Genomic DNA, 23,905 nt, shown 5'->3' with positions numbered 1-23,905 from the left:
ACACACACACACACACACACACACACACACACACACACACACACACACACACACACACACAGAAACACGCGCACGCACGCACGCGCACACACACACGCATACACACACATACAAACACACACACACACAAACACACGAACTCACACAAACACACGAACTCACACAAACACACACACACACACGCATACACACACATACAAACGGTTACACACACACAAACACAGAGCTGATTTCCCAACCTAAAGAGAACCCTCAGATTTGAATAAAGACACAATCCCTTATTCCATATCAGCATTCTTTAGCTAGTTGTGCTGTAATAAATAGCTAAACAACTAATATAAACCAGGTCTGCTTCCCAAATGGCACCCTTTCTCCTATATGCTGCACTATTTTTTACCAGGGCCCAGAAAATTTCAGTAAAGTGTCAACTGTCATTATTAAGTTTTAAAAATCCCACTATATTTTAAAATCCCACTACAAAGCTGTTGGTTGAATCCCACATTGTTGTGACTGGGTGGCTGATAAGAGTATTGGGGCTCTGTGGGGCTCTGCAGATTGCTCAGAGTAATTGGGTTGTTCCGGTGTTTAGATGACTAGTCAGGCTAGAAAGGCTACGCAAACTCCCAAAGGAGAGTTGATCCTTATCAAGGTCACCTCATATCTGATGGCTTAATGAGACTAATAGCCCTAGACATAGCAGGGTTTTGGCCTTTGCCTATGTACCTGGTAGGAACAGCACAAAATTGCACGTCATGCAATGCACGGCTCACCATCCAACTCTGCACTCACGCACTGTACAAAATATATGAACCCCCCCCACCAGACACAGTAAGTTGCTAGCTAGTACTGGCGGGAATTCTTTACAACCAAAATGCACAACCAATATTCTCCAAAAAACATTGCATCTTATGTGTGATGTTCGAATAACATTTACAAACAAATGTATATAAATTGTACACTTAAATCATCACTTGGGAGTATAAAATCACTTTTGATGTACAGTGCTTTGCAACCAACAACTTACCGCTGGTTTGGTGCTTGTTCACTGGGACGATTCTAATGAAACATCCTCCCTCGTAAGCAAGCTACGCAAACCAGCCAATAAGATGCCATGTTGAGTAGGTGACGGCAAGACAAAACTAAAACCAAAAACCCATTGGCTTAACAATAAAGTGGCAAGGGGAATCACCAATAAAACCCTGTTACACCTAACAGAACTGTGTTCAAGTAGTATTTGCTTTATTGATTGAGCTTGCATGGCACAATGGAACTAGTGGAATAGTCTCAAATGTATAAACCCTATTAGGGCTGTTGCGGTGACCGTATTGCCGCCACACCGGCATGATGTTTAGTCACGGTAATTAGGCTTCTCCAAGCTCTGATGCTGCTGATGGTCATTAGTAGCCTACCAAACTTGCTAATTGCCTGGTACTCAGCACTCTATTGTCCCTCTAATCACTCTGACATCAATGCAAATGTTACTGAAAATCTAATCAAACACTTCATGATAGCCCATGAGCTCATGTTCCGCAACATTTCTATAGGCTATGCAATTGCAGGAGAAAACAGAGTGATGGCCTCTATTAAAAAAATTTGTCTCCCATCAGCGTTCTATAGGCTAGGCCGACTATATTTATTTCTCAACTTTCCTCATATTAAGCACATTGCTTTGCTTTACAACAGGAGTATAGCCTACCTGGCTGGCATAAGAATTAAACACGGGAAAAGTGTCCTCCATTCGCTATTTAAGTGCATAGATGACATGTATTTTTTCCGCTACCCCTGTTTCGATACAGGTGCATGATAATGGTCCATTCTAAATCAAAACAAATTTCACACATATATTATTTACTATATGTAAAGACAAGATTAAATTAAGAATAGTCTGATGTGTGAGACTATGTGTGAGATGTGTGACAATATTAGCCTATCACTTGTGAATTATATATCACTTGTGAATGATGCCCAGCATAAGAAACATTGCTTTTTTTGTGACTTGATGGAATCATAGTCGCACACCTCATGTAGCCTAGCCCATAGGCCTATATGTTTAAATAAGGTCAGTATCACACCTCATGTACCCTAGCCCATAGGCCTATATGTTTTAATAAGGTCAGTATCACACCTCATGTAGCCTAGCCCATAGGCCTATATGTTTTAATAAGGTCAGTATCACACCTCATGTAGCCTAGCCCATAGGCCTATATGTTTTATTAAGGTCAGTATCACACCTCATGTAGCCTAGCCCATAGGCCTATATGTTTTAATAAGGTCAGTATCACACCTCATGTAGTCTAGCCCATAGGCCTATATGTTTTAATAAGGTTAGTATCACACCTCATATAGTCCAGCCCATAGGCCTATATGTTTTAATAAGGTCAGTATCACACCTCATGCAGTCTAGCCCATAGGCCTATATGTTTTAATAAGGTTAGAATCACACCTCATATAGTCCAGCCCATAGGCCTATATGTTTTAATAAGGTCAGTTGCACACCTCATGTAGTCTAGCCCATAAGCCTATATGTTTTAATAAGGTCAGTATCACACCTCATGTAGTCCAGCCCTTAGGTCTATATGTTTTAATAAGGTCAGTATCACACCTCATGTAGTCTAGCCCATAGGCCTATATGTTTTAATAAGGTCAGTATCACACCTCATGTAGTCTAGCCCATAGGTCTATATGTTTTAATAAGGTCAGTATCACACCTCATGTAGTCTAGCCCATAGGAAGATATGTTTTAATAAGGTTAGTATCACACCTCATATAGTCCAGCCCATAGGCCTATATGTTTTAATAAGGTCAGTATCACACATCATGCAGTCTAGCCCATAGGCCTATATGTTTTATTAAGGTTAGTATCACACCTCATATAGTCCAGCCCATAGGCCTATATGTTTTAATAAGGTCAGTATCACACCTCATGTAGCCTAGCCCATAGGCCTATATGTTTTAATAAGGTCAGTATCACACCTCATGTAGCCTAGCCCATAGGCCTATATGTTTTAATAAGGTCAGTATCACACCTCATGTAGTCTAGCCCATAGGCCTATATGTTTTAATAAGGTCAGTATCACACCTCATGTAGCCTAGCCCATAGGCCTATATGTTTTAATAAGGTCAGTATCACACCTCATGTAGCCTAGCCCATAGGCCTATATGTTTTAATAAGGTCAGTATCACACCTCATGTAGTCTAGCCCATAGGCCTATATGTTTTAATAAGGTCAGTATCACACCTCATGTAGCCTAGCCCATAGGCCTATATGTTTTAATAAGGTCAGTATCACACCTCATGTAGTCTAGCCCATAGGCCTATATGTTTTAATAAGGTTAGTATCACACCTCATGTAGTCCAGCCCATAGGCCTATATGTTTTAATAAGGTCAGTATCACACCTCATGTAGTCTAGCCCATAGGCCTATATGTTTTAATAAGGTCAGTATCACACCTCATGTAGCCTAGCCCATAGGCCTATATGTTTTAATAAGGTCAGTATCACACCTCATGTAGTCCAGCCCATAGGCCTATATGTTTTAATAAGGTCAGTATCGCACCTCATGTAGTCTAGCCCATAGGCCTATATGTTTTAATAAGGTCAGTATCACACCTCAAGTAGTCTAGCCCATAGGCCTATATGTTTTAATAAGGTCAGTATCACACCTCATGTAGTCTAGCCCATAGGCCTATGTGTTTTAATAAGGTCAGTATCACACCTCATGTAGTCTAGCCCATAGGCCTATATGTTTTAATAAGGTCAGTATCACACCTCATGTAGTCTAGCCCATAGGCCTATATGTTTTAATAAGGTCAGTATCACACCTCATGTAGTCTAGCCCATAGGCCTATATGTTTTAATAAGGTCAGTATCACACCTCATGCAGTCTAGCCCATAGGCCTATATGTTTTAATAAGGTCAGTATCACACCTCATGTAGTCCAGCCCATAGGCCTATATGTTTTAATAAGGTCAGTATCACACCTCATGTAGCCTAGCCCATAGGCCTATATGTTTTAATAAGGCCAGTATCACACCTCATGTAGTCTAGCCCATAGGCCTATATGTTTTAATAAGGTCAGTATCACACCTCATGTAGTCCAGCCCATAGGCCTATATGTTTTAATAAGGTCAGTATCACACCTCATGTAGTCTAGCCCATAGGCCTATATGTTTTAATAAGGTCAGCATCACACCTCATGTAGTCCAGCCCATAGGCCTATATGTTTTAATAAGGTCAGTATCACACCTCATGTAGTCCAGCCCATAGGCCTATATGTTTTAATAAGGTCAGTATCACACCTCATGTAGTCCAGCCCATAGTCCTATATGTTTTAATAAGGTCAGTATCACACCTCATGTAGTCTAGCCCATAGGCCTATATGTTTTAATAAGGTCAGTATCACACCTCATGTAGTCTAGCCCATAGGCCTATATGTTTTAATAAGGTCAGTATCACACCTCATGTAGTCTAGCCCATAGGTCTATATGTTTTAATAAGGTCAGTATCACACCTCATGTAGTCTAGCCCATAGGTCTATATGTTTTAATAAGGTCAGTATCACACCTCATGTAGTCCAGCCCATAGGCCTATATGTTTTAATAAGGTCAGTATCACACCTCATGTAGTCTAGCCCATAGGCCTATATGTTTTAATAAGGTCAGTATCACACCTCATGTAGCCTAGCCCATAGGCCTATATGTTTTAATAAGGTCAGTATCACACCTCATGTAGTCTAGCCCATAGTCCTATATGTTTTAATAAGGTCAGTATCACACCTCATGTAGTCTAGCCCATAGGCCTATATGTTTTAATAAGGTCAGTATCACACCTCATGTAGTCCAGCCCATAGACCTATATGTTTTAATAAGGTTAGTATCACACCTCATGTAGTCCAGCCCATAGACCTATATGTTTTAATAAGGTCAGTATCACACCTCATGTAGTCTAGCCCATAGGCCTATATGTTTTAATAAGGTTAGTATCACACCTCATGTAGTCTAGCCCATAGACCTATATGTTTTAATAAGGTCAGTATCACACCTCATGTAGTCTAGCCCATAGGCCTATATGTTTTAATAAGGTCAGTATCACACCTCATGTAGTCTAGCCCATAGACCTATATGTTTTAATAAGGTCAGTATCACACCTCATGTAGTCTAGCCCATAGGCCTATATGTTTTAATAAGGTCAGTATCACACCTCATGTAGTCTAGCCCATAGACCTATATGTTTTAATAAGGTCAGTATCACACCTCATGTAGTCTAGCCCATAGGCCTATATGTTTTAATAAGGTCAGTATCACACCTCATGTAGTCTAGCCCATAGACCTATATGTTTTAATAAGGTCAGTATCACACCTCATGTAGTCTAGCCCATAGGCCTATATGTTTTAATAAGGTCAGTATCACACCTCATGTAGTCTAGCCCATAGGCCTATATGTTTTAATAAGGTCAGTATCACACCTCATGTAGTCTAGCCCATAGACCTATATGTTTTAATAAGGTCAGTATCACACCTCATGTAGTCTAGCCCATAGGCCTATATGTTTTAATAAGGTCAGTATCACACCTCATGTAGTCTAGCCCATAGACCTATATGTTTTAATAAGGTCAGTATCACACCTCATGTAGTCCAGCCCATAGACCTATATGTTTTAATAAGGTCAGTATCACACCTCATGTAGTCCAGCCCATAGACCTATATGTTTTAATAAGGTCATTATCACACCTCATGTAGTCCAGCCCATAGGCCTATATGTTTTAATAAGGTCAGTATCACACCTCATGTAGTCTAGCCCATAGGCCTATATGTTTTAATAAGGTCAGTATCACACCTCATGTAGTCTAGCCCATAGGCCTATATGTTTTAATAAATGAAGCACATTAATCCGCTTGACAAGGGGTGTAAAGCCTAACTGGCATATATAAGCAGCGCGTGAGTTTCTAGATTGGGGAAGATCATTTCCACCATAAAAATGCACATTTCTAATAAAAGCATTACATGTATAATTGCATTTGCGGTCACTTTTGATAATGGTGTTTTCCGCTAATGGAATATTCACACTTATAGCCTACTGCTGTGTGTGCATTGCTGCACTTATAATGTGAAGAAATAGCCTAATAATGATCAACATTTTAAGCTAAACATTCTGATCTGTTACGTCAGCCATATTGCATAAAAAAGGTTTGTATTAATTTGGAATCTATCGCATCCCACAACTGTCCCAGACTATGTTTGAAATATTTATTTATTGCGCAGAATAGAATAGGTCAACATTTGTACTATGGGGGATAGTAGATTGACATAGGCTAGTGCTTTTTCTGTTTGTTAGGCCTACTCATCTTGTTGGCTGAAAAAAGTAAATATAGACAGTTCTTCCAATATCTTCAATATGCACCATTGAATTGGATAAGGACGCGCTCAGTTGCTCCCGGATGTGTCTGTCTTCACTTGTAGTCTGTGAGAAAGAGCCAACAGAGAGCCGTGTGAGTGAGACACTTCGGATAAGGCAGTACACTCAGGGAGAAGGGTACAACACAACACTCCGGGCCGCAAAAGGCATGGATGTTTTTAGGGTGCATTACGGCCACAAAGGGAATGCCGCGGTGAAATTCGAGGCATTATCAAGTGCTTGTCAAATTGTGAATGAGAGACTACTGGAGTGTGTACAGCCTGCGCAGAAAACAAAGCAGAGAACATGCCTTTCAAGCAACTTTTTTCAAATCATCATTAGTGTCTCATGATGCAGCCTTACAATGTTACAAATCAAAACATACAGGCCAATGTTTGTAGAACAACTAAAGTTACATCAATAACTCTAAAATAAGCATATAGGAGTACCTATTTCTTTGTTAACCGCTCAAATCAAATCTAATCTAATTTTATTTGTCACATACACATGGTTAGCAGATGTTAATGCGAGTGTAGCGAAATGCTTGTGCTTCTAGTTCCGACAATCCAGTAATAACCAACGAGTAATCTAACCTAACAATTTCACAACTACCTAAAACACACAAGTGTAAAGGAATGAAGAATATGTACATAAAAATATATGAATGAGTGATGGTACAGAACGGCATAGGCAAGATGCAGTAGATGGTATCGAGTACATATGACATGAGTAATGTAGGGTATGTAAACATTATATAAAGTGGCATTGTTTAAAGTGGCTAGTGATACATTTATTACATCAAGATGGCAAGATGCAGTAGATGGTATAGAGTACAGTATATACATATGAGATGAGTAATGTAGGGTATGGAAACATTATATGAAGTGGCATTGTTTAAAGTGGCTAGTGATACATTTTTCATCCATTTTTACATTATTAAAGTGGCTGGAGTTGAGTCAGTATGTTGGCAGCAGCCACTCAATGTTAGTGGTGGCTGTTTAACTTCTTGCGACTACAGGGGGTGCTGTTTTCTCATTAGCATAATTGCGTTACAGATTAAACGGCTTCCTACTAAATTCTTGCTCGTACAATATGCATATTATTACTATTATTGGATAGAAAACACTCTCTAGTTTCTATAGGCGTTGGAATTTTGTCTCTGAGTGGAACAGAACTCATTCTACAGCAATTTCCCTGACATGGAGTCAGATTTCACACATTTTGGCCCCTGGTCTGGAGTCAGTTTAAAGGCCACTGTGAACGCTATCAGGATACGGACACTGCTTACGTCTTCCCCTGGATGCCTTTACGTGATGACGATTTGAATGGTATCGATTGCGCAATCACAGCCCCTATAAAACAAAAACACGTGTAGGTAGGAACTCTTTTCCAGATGCGTCGGGCGCGCGGTGGACACCGACCTGCTCTTTTTCCAAGCATTAGTGTAGACAGTTATATTTCTCCGGTCATGTTTCTACTCGTTATAGGAGTTAAAAACATCATAAGGTAGTTAATTTAAACCATTTTATAGCAATTTATATCCGTTTAGTGCGCATTTTGGGACATTTATTTCTGAGACTTTTTGAAGAGCCGGGCAGGTTTCCAGTTCATGCCGAACGCAGTTGGCATTTCCACATGGCAAGAGGACAGCTTTCGACCAAAAGACGATTAGACCCAAGAAAGGATTCTTTGCCCAAGATTCTGATGAAAGAACAGCTCAAAGTAGGAACAATTTATTATGATAAATCGTGTTTCTGTCGAGAAATGTTAATCGCTTATGACGCCATTTTGTTTGACGTAGCTTCGCTTGGCATAAACTGTATTGAAAAGTAAGGATAATTTAAAAAATGTAAATCAGCGATTGTATTAAGAATTAAATTGTCTATCAATCGCTGTCCACCCTATATTTTTTAGTCACGTTTATGAGTATTTATGTATACGACTAGATCACTGTCTAATATGGCGCACGACATTGTCTGACCAGCTGGGCAACTTTTGTCATTGTCTAACCATGATTTTGGTGGCTAAATATGCACATTTTCGAACAAACTGTATATGTATGTTGTAATGTGATGTTACAGGAGTGTCGTCTGAAGAATTCTGAGAAGGTTAGTGAAAAAATTAATATATTTTAGCGATGTTTACGTTATCGCTCTCTTTGGCTAGAATCAATGCTCTGGTAACGTTTGCATATGTGGTATGCTAATATAACGATTTATTGTGTTTTCGCTGTAAGACACTTAGAAAATCTGAAATATTGTCTGTATTCACAGGATCTGTGTCTTTCGATTAGTGTATGCTGTGTATTTTTACGAAATGTTTGATGATTAGTAATTAGGTAAACACGTTGCTCTATGTATTTATTCTAGTCCATTTGTGACTGTGGGTGCAATTGTAAACTATGATATCTACCTGAAATATGCACATTTTTCTAACAAAACCTATCCTATACCATAAATATGTTATCAGACTGTCATCTGATGAGTTTTTTTCTTGGTTAGTGGCTATCAATATCTTAGTTTAGCCGAATTGGTGATAGCACCTGATGGAGTAAGAAACTGATGGAGTTAGAAAAGTGGTGTCTTTTGCTAACGTGGTTAGCGAATAGATTTACATATTTTGTCTTCCCTGTAAAACATTTAAAAAATCTGAAATGGTGGCTTTATTCACAAGATCTGTATCTTTCATTAGGTGTCTTGGACTTGTGATTTAATGATATTTAGATGCTACTATTTAATTGTGATGCTATGCTAGGCTATGCTACTCAGTGTGGGGGGGTGGGGGGTGCTCCCGGACCCGGGGTAGATACTCGTGAAAGGTTAACAGTCTGATGGCCTTGAGATAGAAGCTGTTTTTCGGTCTCTCGGTCCCTGCTTTGATGCACCTGTACTGACCTCGCCTTCTGGATGATAGCGGGGTGAACAGGCAGTGGCTCGGGTGGTTGTTGTCCTTGATGATCTTTATGGCCTTTCTGTGACATCGGGTGGAGTAGGTGTCCTGGAGGGCAGGTAGTTTGCCCCCGGTGATGCGTTGTGCAGACCTCACTACCCTCTGGAGAGCCTTACGGGTGTGGGCGAAGCAGTTGCCGTACTAGGCGGTGGTACAGCCCGACAGGATGCTCTCGATTGTGCATCTGTAAAAGTTGTGTTTTTGGTGACAAGCCGAATATCTTCAGCCTCCTGAGGTTGAAGAGGCGCTGCTGTGCCTTCTTCACCACGCTGTCTGTGTGGGTGGACCATTTCAGTTTGTCCGTGATGTGTACGTCGAGGAACTTAAAACTTTCCACCCTCTCCACTATTGTCCCGTCGATGTGCATAGGGGGGTGCTCCCTCTGCTGTTTCCTGAAGTCCACGATCATCTCATTTGTTTTGTTGACGTTGAGTGTGAGGTTATTTTCCTGACACCACACTCCGAGGGCCCTCACCTCCTCCCTGTAGGCCGTCTCGTCTTTGTTGGTAATCAAGCCTACCACTGTCGTGTCGTCTGCAAACTTGATGATTGAGTTGGAGGCGTGCATGGCCACGCAGTCATGGGTGAACAGGGAGTACAGGACAGGGCTGAGAACGCACCCTTGTGGGGCCACAGTGTTGAGGATCAGCGGGGTGGAGATGTTGTTACCTACCCTCATCACCTGGGAGCAGCCCGACAGGAAGTCTAGTACCCAGTTGCACAGGGCGGGGTCGAGACCCAGGGTCTCGAGCTTGATGACGAGTTTGGAGGGTACTATGGTGTTAAATGCTGAGCTGTAGTCGATGAACAGCATTCTCACATAGGTATTCCTCTTGTCCAGATGGGTTAGGGCAGTGTGCAGTGTGGTTGCGATTGCGTCGTCTGTGGACCTATTGGGGCGGTAAGCAAAGTGGAGTGGGTCTAGGGTGTCAGGTAGGGTGGAGGTGATATGGTCCTTGACTAGACTCTCAAAGCACTTCATGATGACGGAAGGGAGTGCTATGGGGCGGTAGTCGTTTAGCTCAGTTGCCTTAGCTTTCTTGGGAACAGGAACAATGGTGGCCCTCTTGAAGCATGAAGGAACAGCAGACTGGGATAAGAATTGATTGAATATGTCCTTAAACACACCAGCCAGCTGGTCTGCGCATGCTCTAAGGACGCGGCTGGGGATGCTGTCTGGGCCTGCAGCCTTGTGAGGGTTAACACGTTTAAATGTTTTACTCAAGTCGGCTGCAGTGAAGGAGAGTCCGCAGGTTTTGGGATCGGGCCCTGTCAGTGGCACTGTATTGTCCTCAAAGCGAGCAAAGAAGTTGTTTAGTCGGTCTGGGAGCAAGACATCCTGGTCCGCGACGGGGCTGCTTTTCTTTTTGTAATCCGGATTTGACTGTAGACCCTGCCACATACCTCTTGTTTCTGAGCCGTTGAATTGCGACTCTACTTTGTCTTTATACTGACGCTTAGCTTGTTTGATTGCCTTGCAGAGGGAATAGCTACACTGTTTGTATTCAGTCATGTTTCCGGTAACCTTGCCCTGACTAAAAGCCGTGGTTCGCGCTTTCAGTTTTGCGCGAATGCTGCCATCAATCCACGGTTTCTGGTTTGGGAATGTTTTAATAGTTGCTGTGGGTACGACATCGCCAATGCACTTGCTAATAAACTCGCTCACCGAATCAGCGTATTCGTCAATGTTGTTGTTTGACGCAATGCGGAACATATCCCAGTCCATGTGATCGAAGCAATCTTGAAGCGTGGAATCAGATTGGTCGGACCAAAGTTGAACAGACCTGAGCGCGGGAGCTTCCTTTTTTAGTTTCTGTCTATAGGCTGGGAGCAACAAAATGGAGTCGTGTCAGCTTTACCGAAAGGAGGGCGGGGGAGGGCCTTATATGCGTCGCGGAAGTTAGAATAACAATGATCCAGGGTTTTACCAGCCCTGGTTGCACAATCGATATGCTGATAGAATTTATGGAGTCTTGTTTTCGGATTAGCCTTGTTAAAATCCCCAGCTACAATGAATGCAGCCTCAGGATATGTGGTTTCCAGTTTACATAGAGTCAAATGAAGTTCGTTCAGGGCTATCGATGTGTCTGCTTGGGGGTGAATATATGCGGCTGTGATTATAATCGAAGAGAATTCTCTTCGTAGATAATGCGGTCGACATTTGATTGTGAGGAATTCTAAGTCAAGTGAACAGAAGGACTTGAGTTCCTGTATGTTGTTATGATCACACCACGTATCGTTAATCATAAGGCATACCCCCCGCCCTTCTTCTTACCAGAAAGATGCTTGTTTCTGTTTGCGCGATGCGTGAAGAAACCAGCTGGCTGTACCGACTCCGATAGCGTGTCTCGAGTGAGCCATGTTTCCGTGAAGCAAAGAACGTTACAGTCTCTTATGTCTCTCTGGAATGCTACCCTTGCTCGGATTTCATCAACCTTGTTGTCAAGAGACTGGACATTGGCGAGTAGTATGCTTGGGAGCGGTGCGCGATGTGCCCGTCTCCGGAGCCTGACCAGAAGCCCGCTTCGTCTCCCCCTTTTACGGCGTCGTTGTTTTGGTTCGCCGGCTGGGATCCAATCCATTGTCCTGGGTGGTGGGCAAAACAGAGGATCCGCTTCGGGAAAGACATATTCATGGTCGTAATGATGTTGAGTTGACGTTGCTCTTATATCCAATAGTTCCTCCCAACTGTATGTCATAAAACCTAAGATTACCTGGGGTACCAATGTAAGGAATAACACGTAAAAAAACAAAATACTGCACAGTTTCCTAGGAACGCGAAGCGAGGCGGCCATCTCTGTCGGCGCCGGAGATCACAGAATAGCCGCATATGCGCTCCCTCAAATCATTTGGAGAAAATATTTATATTTTATTCAGCTTTGTTTAATTGTATTCTTTATACTATAAAATAATGTAAAATAATGCCAACGAATTATATCTTGTCTGCTAAATGAACTAGCCATTTGGCATAGCCACATCAGGACCTAACATAAGGACAATTCAGAGTATGCAATTTTTTTCTTCTGAAATAGACTACATTTTTTTCATATAAAGCTTCTTTAGACCGGTCTAAAATAAATAATGGATTTATTGTAAAGGTGTAGGCTATATTATATGTATTTAAAATGGCTTGTAGGCTATGTGTGAAAGCTAGGATATGCTAAATGTGTTTGTGTTAATTTAAGGGTCAATCACCATGAGACTGACAGTTATTTGCTTGACAATCACCAGCTGACTACATTTTGTGACCACCGCAGCCCTAAACCCGATCCACCTGGCACACAATCAAACCCTGAAAGTATCTGAATCAGATCTGGTCGATGAACTATTGTTAGCATTTTCCTGTAGATGTGTGCTGTACTGCACCTCTTTGAAGTTGTCGAAGGCAGAGAGTATGATCTCATGGCCTCCTCTAACCAGACACACCGCAGCCAGCAGCTCCAGAACCAGGGCTTTAGTCCTGTAGACAAAACAGAAAACAAACTGTATTCCACCTGTATGTGGTTCACGTACACAACACTATGGCTTTGATACATTTAATCTTTAAAGATTTGTCATCTCTCCATCAACTGTATACATTCAAAACACTTGGTAAAGCACTGCATGAAGACATAGAGAAGCTGTAATCCATTAATCCATACTTTGTTGTTTAACACCCACATAGAAGCAGGATAGCAGGGGCTGGTCGTGGCTCTAGCAGAACTTATGCTAAAAGAGGTCATTATGAAGGGATCAGCTCCCACGCTATAACACTGTAATCCCCTCTATACTAAACATTCCTCTAACACACTGGATGTATAACAGGCCTTTGTCCCAAATGGCACCCTATTCCCTACATTGTACACTACTTTTGACCCTACATTGTACACTACTAGTGCACTAAATAAGGAATAGGGTGCAATTTTGGATGCAAATCATGCCTTTGCCAGATGGGAGCCCCCCCCAACTTCACAGAGAAGCCGATGGGAGCCAAGCCCCCCCCCCCCCCCCCCCCAACTTCACAGAGAAGCCGATGGGAGCTCCCGCCAACTTCACAGAGAAGCAGATGAGAGCCCCCCACCCCCCGTGGAGAAGGAGAGGTGTATCATATGAACAGGCTGATCAAATGTTTCACCTTTTGCCTGACCTACACCTTGACCTACAACCTGACCCACCCTTAATACTCTCAAGCTGTGGAGGTGGCCTGAGTTATTACCTTGACTTCTTATTGTGGGTCAGACTTGTGCATACAAGGACTGCCTCCTTGCTTGGCTCATCCTCACTTGTGACAAGGGTTCTCTCTGCACTATCTTGGTTTGTATAAGAATCTTTCTAAGAATCTTTCACAATGGCTATTCTCAAGCTAAGGAGGCAGGGCCGGGCCTGAGTTCTGCTCACCTCGAGTTCCTATTGTTCAGACTGAGGGCTATTTCGTTGACTGCGTGTGCGTGCGACATGACCAGGTTGAAGCCATACTGGAGAGAGAGGAAATAGAGATAAAACCAGATGTGGTCAAACAGAAGAACACTCTCCTCTGTGGCGGCTCATACAGGAAACGTCACACACATCTACAGCAGACTCAGCAGACAGCAGACTCTTAAATAGAAAATTAGACTGCATATGCCCTTTCCATTTGTTTTGTAATGAGAGAGAATAGTGATTTGTGGTTATACTGTATATTGGTGACAGGGTGTTGCTTTGATAGTGGATATCCCCAGTCAGTACCTGGTAGTTCATTATGGCTCGCAAGCACATGATGCAAACGTGCACGTCGTCCTTCTGGCTCACGAGTCGTGAGTTCTTGATGGTTTTGCTGTTCGGTGCTGTGCCATAGCTGCAACAGAGGGCAAAGGTCAACAACAACATGTTTTTATTCAATGTTTAGTTATCATACTACAACAACAACAACCACAACAACAACGTATGATTCCACTTCATTCTTCTTGGTTGATCTAAACAGTCAGAGCCCATCTTCATTGTGTGTTCATATTGTTTTTTTTGTGTGACATCTTGATTTGGAACAGCAGGAAGTGAGGTATAAATGAGGCTCAGTGCTGTACAATATCTGGCAGCCATGTGACTGTATCTACTGGGTTTGTGCTCTACCACCACCAAGCTCAAAGTGAATCACAGAGGGTTTTTGGCAGAGTAGAGGGACCCGAAATGGCCTATGTGGTTACTGATGCCTTCTGGGTGGTTTCCTGACACCTGTTTGTCCCCAGGCTTATGTCTACTCATCACAGAGCAGTCTATCCTCCACATCCTCTCATCTTTCTGTCTCTCTCTTTTCTCGCCTATATCTTTTCTGCTTCTGCTTTTTGAAACAGAGTCTCCTGGGTCTCCTCTCTCTGGCTTGATGTGCTCACTGGATGAAGAATCACAGGGCAGACGGCCCACATGTGGAGCTCAGAACAGCTGGGTCTAATCTGTCCATGACAGAACAGTGGAACACATCTGGATGGAGGAAGACCATCAAACATGGAAGGAAACACACAGTGCAGATGGCCAAAAAACAACCATTCTGTCTCCGTCTCTGTCCCTGTAACAGCAGACAGATTAACCCACAACTCCCTGCAGTGAGTTCAGGAGTGACGACACATCACTTATCATCTTATCCCATCACATCCTCTCCAGACCCAGAATGCTCAACATCATGCCACCATCATCATCATCATCATCATCATCATCATCATCATAGCAGAGGACTATCTGACATGCTAACATATGTTTGGATGGCTACCTGATATGCTAACATGCTAACATACGTCAGGGCCAAGGGTTAGTGGAGCAAGGCACAGTAACAGCAGCAACACAGTAGCAGACAATACGTACCGGAGAACAGACTGGCGAGCAGAGCGGACCAGCGTGTTGCAGAAAGGCTGAGTGCTGCCCTGATGCAGATCCTCTATAGACCTACTCCAGGACTTAGACTTGTCCAGGGAAATCTCCTCCCCCATCTCCAGACCCTCAAAACTCAACCTGGGCCACGGACGGACAGACAAGCAGACAGACGGGTAGACACAAACAGAAAGACAGACAGGCAGACAGGCAGGCAGGCAGGCAAACAGACAGACAGACAGACAGACAGACAGACAGACAGACAGACAGACAGACGGGCAGATGGGCAGAAGGGGGTCGAGGTAGATTAGGTTAGAAATGCAGCTTGGTAAAAGGTCAAAGGTTATGTTATACAGTAGAACTGCACAGCTAAGCTTAGTGCAACACAGAGGCTCAGTCATTCCCATTCAGGTCCATAATATGCCAGTATGACAGTATAAAAGCACAGACTTGGCTCACAATCAAGTCCAACCTATTTATTCCTTGTGTCACTACTTCTATTTTATGTAATTTTCGATCTTTATCTTATGGAAAAAGACCCATAAGCTATGTTCCCTTTAAGCTGCGCTACAGTAGCCCTGAGACTGCAGAAATATCAGCCCACAGAGACAAGCACGAGAGTCGAGATTCTACCGCTGGCCAATCGGATGGCTCAGATGACCGTGTCTGCAGTAAAGTAGCAGGAATAAAAGAAAGCTACAGCAAAGTTGATACTGTGAGATTTCAAAACGTTTAAAACAAGACTAGATCGAGACTGTCAACGAATACAGTAAAGATCTGCTGTTTTTATGAGTGAGTTCATGTTTAAGTTCTTACTCAGCACTCTCAACACTTTGTATTCAACACTTTTATAAGACATAAAATGTGTGTTCTTCCTATTTCCACACAGCGCTACAACAAGCACTGCAGCAGTAATGAATGAGTAGGAAGGTCTATCTTTAGGCTAGCGTTGATGTTATTATTACCGGCTTGGGTCTTTTTTAATATCGAGGAATAATATTTATCTGTTCATAGGAGTAAACACATGAATTTGTGCATGAGGCAGAAATAATGCCGTGTGACTTGAGTTTGGCCATCAGCTGGAAGACCGTCCCTTTTTGGTCAGTGTCAGTGGAGGAAAGGGAGACTGGAGGGATGTTGACAGGTGGACCCTCAGTCTGCTGCTCTCTCCCTCTGCTGAGACTGAACATCAGATACAGGCACCATCAGCCCAGTAAAATAAAAAGCAAATAATTTAAATGTATACTCACTCAGCTGTGCCTCACAAGTAATACAACAACGGATCTATTACCGGTGTGATCATAAAGCCTACCTCAAATTTAGAAATACTGTATAATTTATGAAAAATTCCTGAACAGCAATGTATTGGCAGGGCAATTCAAGCAAAGCCAATATGTGGAGATAATGTATTGGGCCTATAGCTTACTGCACAAACCTAATTTCTACAGTACTGTTTTTATTGGTTAATGTTGCATAGGCTTGCATTTTGACTCAAAGTGATCTTGAAAATGTTGGTGACCACTGTTCTGGAGTTTTCCCTGTTAACACCATCAACGTTTCCCTTTACTGAGGCAATTGTGACATGCAACATTAGCCACTTTCAATACCACGTTCCCGAAATACAACGAACTATGCAACAGATTCTGTTGTAGGCAGAAAGCATCAGAGTAAGATTCTATTGCATTGACGCACACCACTCAGCCCGTACTCTACACAGACCAGTGTGGCATAAACAATCAGAGCTGCAGTAGACCTATATGCAAATAGACCATTGCCATATATGGATCTGTGCCATTTATTTTGAACTGGACTGTGTTTACAGCATGAGCGGTTGTGAGTAGATGTGCTTGCTTTGAGATCAAAGTGAGAGCTGCATGTAGCCATGTGTGCACATTTTGTTCATATCCTTTGCTAGTTAGTGATGTGTTGTATTTGTTTTGTATTGTATTTTGAGACAGGCTTGAATAAGCTAAGCAGCCAATTAGCAGAGGGTAGCATAATTTGTCTGATTCTCTGTCATAATGGTATGAGAATAATAATGCATTTTATTTTGTAAAGTGGTTTCTTGCATCAAACAACACAACATATTCAGTCACCTCCTTGTCTGAAGGACAAGTGGATAAACAGCTTAATGTCAAGCCCTGCATGTTTTTTTGAAAGTCTCATGGAATGTAGGCCTACAATGTACACCACACATTGGCTGCTACTGTAGGCCGAGTGATAGAACAGCTATTTCCATGTTTTTGATAGTAGGCCACCGGTAGGCCTACAGTATGATCAAATGTGACTCATTTCAGGAAACTAGGCGTATGTCGCACGTCGCTACTTGACAGGAGAGGCATTTGAACGTCAACTTTTTTTAAATCAAAATGTGTTTTTGGGCAGAAATTCCTTCTGGAACATGTGAACTTTCATGTGCCTTAATAACAAACTTGTTTGCCATCTGTAAATATGAATACAATTGTTAAATTACGAACCTAGTCAGTTTAGCCATGGAAAAAGTCGGGGAACCTTCCTGCTAGCCATGATTGGCTGAGATAATGGATGTGCTGGACATGCCGAGATATGAGTTTGGATTGGTCTGCCATGTAGCACGCTTCTGTCGATAACATGAGCTGGTCAGTATGTGTAGGTAATCCTTTCTAACATGGCTTTTTTGAAAGATATTGAAGTAAAACTGCAAAAGTGTTGCTATCCACTTTCAGGAGGACCGAGTTTTGAAATTAGTGGAATGCCCGGTGGAATTAGAGTATGATAGCTAAGGAGATGGAGAAAGTTCTGGCATTTGATTGCAAATATGCAGAGGGAGTCGAAAAGAGAACACACAGAAGACTGTTGTATAAAACACCTGTCTCTGAATTACATCTTCAAACTAAGGGAAACCGTGCCATCCATGACAGAGAGGGAGAAGCGTCCATTCATGTATATGTGTAAGAGAGTCTAGCTAGCTACATTTTCAGATATGATACATTTCAAAAATTTTCAGAAAGTTGTTTTCATAAAGCTTACTGTTAGCTAGCTAGCTAATGTTAGCTGGCTGGCTCGCTAGCTAACGTTACGTGTATGATCTGTGTAGTAATATTATTTGTATCTCAGAGCCATTTGCATTGCTAGCTATAGCCTAATGCTAGCTAGCTAGCTAACATTGAACATGGTTGGTTAGCTACCTGCAGATTCCTGCAGGGTAGTAACATTATGATTTGGGATTATGGATTATACCAAAGTCAAATTAGGATATAATGTTAGGCCAACAAGACAGTGTCCAAGTTCTAAAATTATCAGGTACAATTCCTTGTTTTTATTTTGCCACACTCACAACTGTAAGCTATTTTCTGTAATTGGCTCGCCATTTACTTTACGAATAATGAACTTGTTGTGAGTTTATTTTCCTGTAATAATTTCCCGCTCTTCACTTGAAGAACGAGAAAAAAACATCAATAGTGCTGTTTGTCCCTCTTGAGATGCCGTAGCAGGTATACACTTCCTCAAAATAGTCATAATTAATTAAGATAACTCAAGAAATCTATAATTAATTTGGACGTTTTTGCTGAGGTCATAGTCACGCAATTTTACATCTAACTGAGATGTTTGGTGCAGTATTTCTTAAGTGAAAAAAATTGCATGAAACCGAGTCATCTCTTGTTGAATGACAACAAACACTTCATTGGAATATCCCCGACGAAAGGGCGTAGACTTCGGCTACCGAACTTCGGTATGACTCAGGAAAAAATGTTGTGCGCATGAATAACTGATTAAACACCGCCGAAGACCAAAAGGAAAATAAGAAAAAAATCTCTAAATGTCGTCATGATAGACTGTATGCACAAACTGTTTCGAATTGGGAAGCATGCACACAGCTTTAGTCTACACCTGCTGTTTACGAAGCATGTGACAAATAACATTTGATTTGAACCACTCATTCAGTATGCAGCATATGAGGCATACAAGCACACCCAGGCACATTCAAAGATACACAATGCTATATGGAATCCATCCAGTGTGCTATTGCCCATTCTTACAGGCACAAGAGTGTGTCCGTAGCTCCTACCTGTTTGTATCAACACTTCTTGGATCCAGTGCCAATCTGGTTAGGTAGCTAACTACTTCCAGTCTCTTCTGAAGATATGCTAATCTTAGTTTAGGTTGTGTGTACTCACATGACAGCACACTGAGCAAAGGACAGGTACTCCACCAGGATATCAAGACCCCTGTTCTCATCGTTGAGGAACTCCCGGACCCACCTGGGTGACATGGAGAGTGAGGTTAGCAGGGCAGAATATTCAGGAGCCAGCACACCCTTAGGAACAGACAGGAAGGAGGAAGGAGAGAAGAACAGAGAGGAACAGAGAGGTACAGAGAGGAAGGAGAGAAGAACAGTCCCGATATTTAATCTGCCTTCCCCCTTACGTTTCGAACCCACCGACAGCGTCATTGTGCTAAATGGTCCGCAGCATCATCTGGATATGTGTGTAACAACAGTTCAACATTCACCTTCTGCTACCATTTCTGTCAACTCGTCTACATATACAGTTTGATGCATACGTTCGATAAATCCAACCTGTGCACCATATAGAACGCACTGCAACTACCTCTGCAAAGCAATACTGCAAAGCAAACGCAGCGTTTCATTGGAAATGAATGTAATTCTTGTGTATCAAAATGCAATGGCGCTGTCTGTGTGTTCGAAGCATTAGCCTCAAGACCCCTGCTCCCCCCTTAGGAAACCACAGGAGAGTAGAATTGGGGTAAAAGGTTCCAAAAATAGCCACAATATTTTGGTTAGGGATGTAACTGGGACAGGGGACTGTTTAGTTACAAAATAACCTGGAGAGCTATTGGTGAGGCAGAAAGGAAGGCCCATTGACCCTGTGTGACGGAGAGAGAGAGAAGGGAGGGAGGGAGGGAGGGAGTCGTGAGAGGCAGTGATGCAGGTTAAGCCCCACCCTCTTCAACATATATATCAACGAATTGGTGAAGGCACTAGAATGGTCTGCAGCACCCGGTCTCACCCTAATAGAATCTGAAGTCAAATGTCTACTGTTTGCTGATGATCTGATGCTTCTGTCCCCAAACAAGGAGGGCCTACAGCAGCACCTAGATCTTCTGCACAGATTCTGTCAGACCTGGGCCCTGACAGACCTGGGCCCTGACAGACCTGGGCCCTGACAGACCTGGGCCCTGACAGACCTGGGCCCTGACAGACCTGGGCCCTGACAGACCTGGGCCCTGACAGACCTGGGCCCTGACAGTAAATCTCAGTAAGACAAAAATAATGATGTTCCAAAAAAGCTCCAGTTCCCAGGACCACAAATACAAATTCCATCTAGACACCGTTGCCCTAGAGCACACAAAAAACTATACATACCTCAGCCTAAATATCAGCGCCAGAGGTAACTTCCACAAAGCTGTGGAAGCTGTGGAAGTTATCTGTTATCTTCTTGCCTTTTTGAATGAACATAAAATTCGACATACCAATTAGGATCTGGCTAACAATACTTGAATCAGATATAGAACCCATTGCCCTTTATGGTTGTAAGGTCTGGGGTCCTCTCACCAACCAAGAATTCACAAGATGGGACAAACACCAAATTGAGACTCTGCATGCAAAATTCTGCAAAAATATCCAGAATTAGGCCGATAAACGCTAATTATCAAAATCCAGAAAAGAGACGTTAAATTCTACAACCACCTAAAAGGAAGCGATTCCCAAACCTTCCATAAAAAAAGCCATCACCTACAGAGAGATGAACCTGGAGAAGAGTCCCTTAAGCAAGCTGGTCCTGGGGCTCTGTTCACAAACACAAACACACCCCACAGAGCCCCAGGACAGCAACACATTTAGACCCAACCAAATCATGAGAAAACAAAAAAGATAATTACTTGACACGTTGGAAAGAATTAACATAAAAACAGAGCAAACTAGAATGCTATTTGGCCCTAAACAGAGAGTACACAGTGGCAGAATACCTGACCACCGTGACTGAACCAAATTTAAGGAAAGCTTTGACTATGTACAGACTCAGTGAGCATAGTCTTGCTATTGTTCGAGGTTGCTGTAGGCAGACCAGGCTCTCAAGAGAAGACAGGCTATGTGCACACTGCCCACAAAATTAGGTCGAAACTGAGCTGCACTTCCTAACTTCTTGCCAAATGTATGACCATGTTAGAGACACATATTTCCCTCAGATTACACAGACCCACAAAGAATTCAAAAACAAATCCAATTTTGATAAACTCCCGTATCTACTGGGTGAAATACCACAGTGTGCCATCACAGTAGCAAGATGTGTGACCTGTTGCTACAAGAAAAGATCAACCAGTGAAGAACAAACACCATTGTAAATACAACCCATATTTATTTTCTCTTTTGTACTTTAACCATTTGCACATTGTTGCAACACTTGTATGAGTGTAATATTTACTGGTCACTTTTTATTGTTTATTTAACTTTTGTTTATTATCTACTTCACTTGCTTTGGCAATGTAAACATATGTTTCCCATGCCAATAAACCCTCTTAAATTGAAATTGAATTGAGAGAGGTGAGCAAAGAAACAGGGGAAGAGAGAGAAGCTGTGAGATTGGGTGTAGGGAGGAGTAAAGAGCAGGAGGGGGGTGAGTAAAGGGGAGAAGTAAAGGGGAGGAGAAGGAGGCACGCTTGATCAGTTTCCTGTCTACCAGCCCCCCTCCCTCTCTCTCCTCTCGCTTCCCCTCCCTCCCTCTCTCCCCTCGCTTCCCCTCCCTCCCTCCCTCTCTCCCCTCCCTCCCTCTCTCTCCCCTCGCTTCCCCTCCCTCCCTCTCTCCCCTCGCTTCCCCTCCCTCCCTCTTTCCCCTCCCTCCCTCTCACTTTCTTCCTCCCTTCCCCTCTCTACCTCTCCCCCCTTTCTCCCATCTCTTGCCCTCCCTCCCTCTCTCCCCTCGCTTCCCCTCCCTCCCTCTCTCCCCTCCCTCCCTCTCTCCCACCGCTTCCCCTCCCTCCCTCTCTCTTTCTTCCTCCCTTCCCCTCTCTACCTCTCTTCCCCTTTCTCCCATCTCTTGCCCTCCTTTCCTGTCCAACCAGATGCTTTTTCAGATTGTTTTGGCAATCTGAGGAATAACATGTCGTAGAGGGGCCAGGATTCGGAGACAAGCAGCAAACAGGGCTCTGTTCCACTGACTCTATTCTGAACACTAAACTACAGCCTCTGTCTGAAAATAGCATCCCTATTCTTTTACTAAGTCTTTCTGGGAAAAACTTTAGAACACAAGACTTGTATTGATGAGGTAAAGATGTAATAGGTCTTACTCTTGGAGCCACGCCCTGAATACAATGACAGATCACAAATCATCTTTTTGTTTGATTTAAAGGACATCTCTAACTCACACCCATCAGAGGTACAGTAAGTATCTGTCTGATGTCTGATTAGGACAGTTAAACAGTGTGTTAGGATGACAGAGAGGAGGGAGGGGCTGAGAGAAGGTTTCTCCAAACGGAGTATTTTCGTATGTATGAATGTGTGTACGTGTGCGTATGTGCGCGTGCCTGCCTGCATGTGTGTGTGTGTCCGTGCTGCATGTCCGTGCGTGCTTGCACGTGTGTGTGTTTTTCACAGGGTTCATCGTTGGTCGGCCATGCTTCCTGTCCCTCTGGTGTACACAACTAAGCTTCCTTTCCTAGCAGTACAGTACAATGACTACCATCTGAGCATTGTGAAGAGGAGAACTGGGGAGACTGGGGAGGCTGGGGAGGCTGGGGAGGCTGGGGAGACTGGGGAGGCTGGGGAGACTGTGGAGGCTGGGGGAGACTGGGGAGGCTGGGGAGGCTGTGGAGACTGGGGAGGCTGGGGAGACTGTGGAGGCTGGGGAGGCTGGGGGAGACTGGGGAGGCTGGGGGAGACTGTGTTGGTGATCTAATGTACTCTGACTCTCATTGAAGAGAAGAGAAAAGAAGAGGAGAGGAGAGAGTGGAGAATAGATCATCACCCTATGTGATTGGTCCTCAGTGATATCTCCAGTTCCCTTAGAACCTTAGTGGATTCCTGGACCCGCCTTCGGAACTTCTTGCGTGTGACTCCTGGGTCTAAGTAGCCCCGTAGCTTTGAGATGTAGGTGTGGGGAGGGTTCTTCACCTGAAACCGTTCCTAATATAACACACCGGGAAGAGGGAGGACAGAGTGAGCAGTGCAACGTAAAAGGTTTCTAATCATCATGAAGTGAAAACTAAACCTACACTGGAAAAATAGATGTTTCTATCAAACCTATTAGCATTGCTTCATAGCTATTGGTTTCTGAATAGACTAGACGTGTGGGTTTGTAGAGGTGTAGTTGTGGGTTTGTAGAGGTGTAGTTGTGGGTTTGTAGAGGTGTAGTTGTGGGTTTGTAGAGGTGTAGGTTTGTAGAGGTGTAGATGTGGGTTTGTAGATGTGTAGTTGTGGGTTTGTAGAGGTGTAGATGTGGGTTTGTAGAGGTGTAGTTGTGGGTTTGTAGAGGTGTAGGTGTGGGTTTGTAGAGGTGTAGATGTGGGTTTGTAGATGTGTAGTTGTGGGTTTGTAGAGGTGTAGTTGTGGGTTTGTAGAAGTGTAGTTGTGGGATTGTAGAGGTGTAGTTGTAGGTTTGTAGAGGTGTAGATGTGGGTTTGTAGAGGTGTAGTTGTGGGTTTGTAGAGGTGTAGATGTGGGTTTGTAGAGGTGTAGATGTGGGTTTGTAGAGGTGTAGGTGTGGGTTTGTAGAGGTGTAGGTTTGTAGAGGTGTAGTTGTGGGATTGTAGA

At 43.1% G+C, this 23,905-nt stretch overlaps 1 protein-coding gene across 3 annotated transcripts in view; it reads right to left on the bottom strand.

Moving 5' to 3' along the window:
* Window positions 1-23,905, bottom strand: part of LOC129829692 (formin-like protein 3) — a 94,181-nt gene that overhangs the window by 19,137 nt on the left and 51,139 nt on the right. For 2 of the 3 annotated variants that reach the window (XM_055891552.1, XM_055891551.1), the window contains exons 3-8: window positions 23,121-23,278; window positions 19,317-19,400; window positions 15,154-15,300; window positions 14,047-14,155; window positions 13,720-13,796; window positions 12,709-12,802 (exon numbers count right to left, since the gene is read on the bottom strand). In XM_055891552.1, the coding sequence (XP_055747527.1) occupies window positions 12,709-12,802; window positions 13,720-13,796; window positions 14,047-14,155; window positions 15,154-15,300; window positions 19,317-19,400; window positions 23,121-23,278 (669 nt within the window). The remainder of the gene's footprint in view (window positions 1-12,708; window positions 12,803-13,719; window positions 13,797-14,046; window positions 14,156-15,153; window positions 15,301-19,316; window positions 19,401-23,120; window positions 23,279-23,905) is intronic. The other variant, XM_055891553.1, reaches the window with a different exon arrangement.

The sequence above is a fragment of the Salvelinus fontinalis genome, chromosome 31, assembly GCF_029448725.1.
Source record: "Salvelinus fontinalis isolate EN_2023a chromosome 31, ASM2944872v1, whole genome shotgun sequence".
Lineage (NCBI taxonomy): Eukaryota > Metazoa > Chordata > Actinopteri > Salmoniformes > Salmonidae > Salvelinus > Salvelinus fontinalis.
The sequence above is the reverse complement of the archived record's forward strand: the minus strand, read 5'-3'. Positions and strand labels throughout refer to the sequence as shown.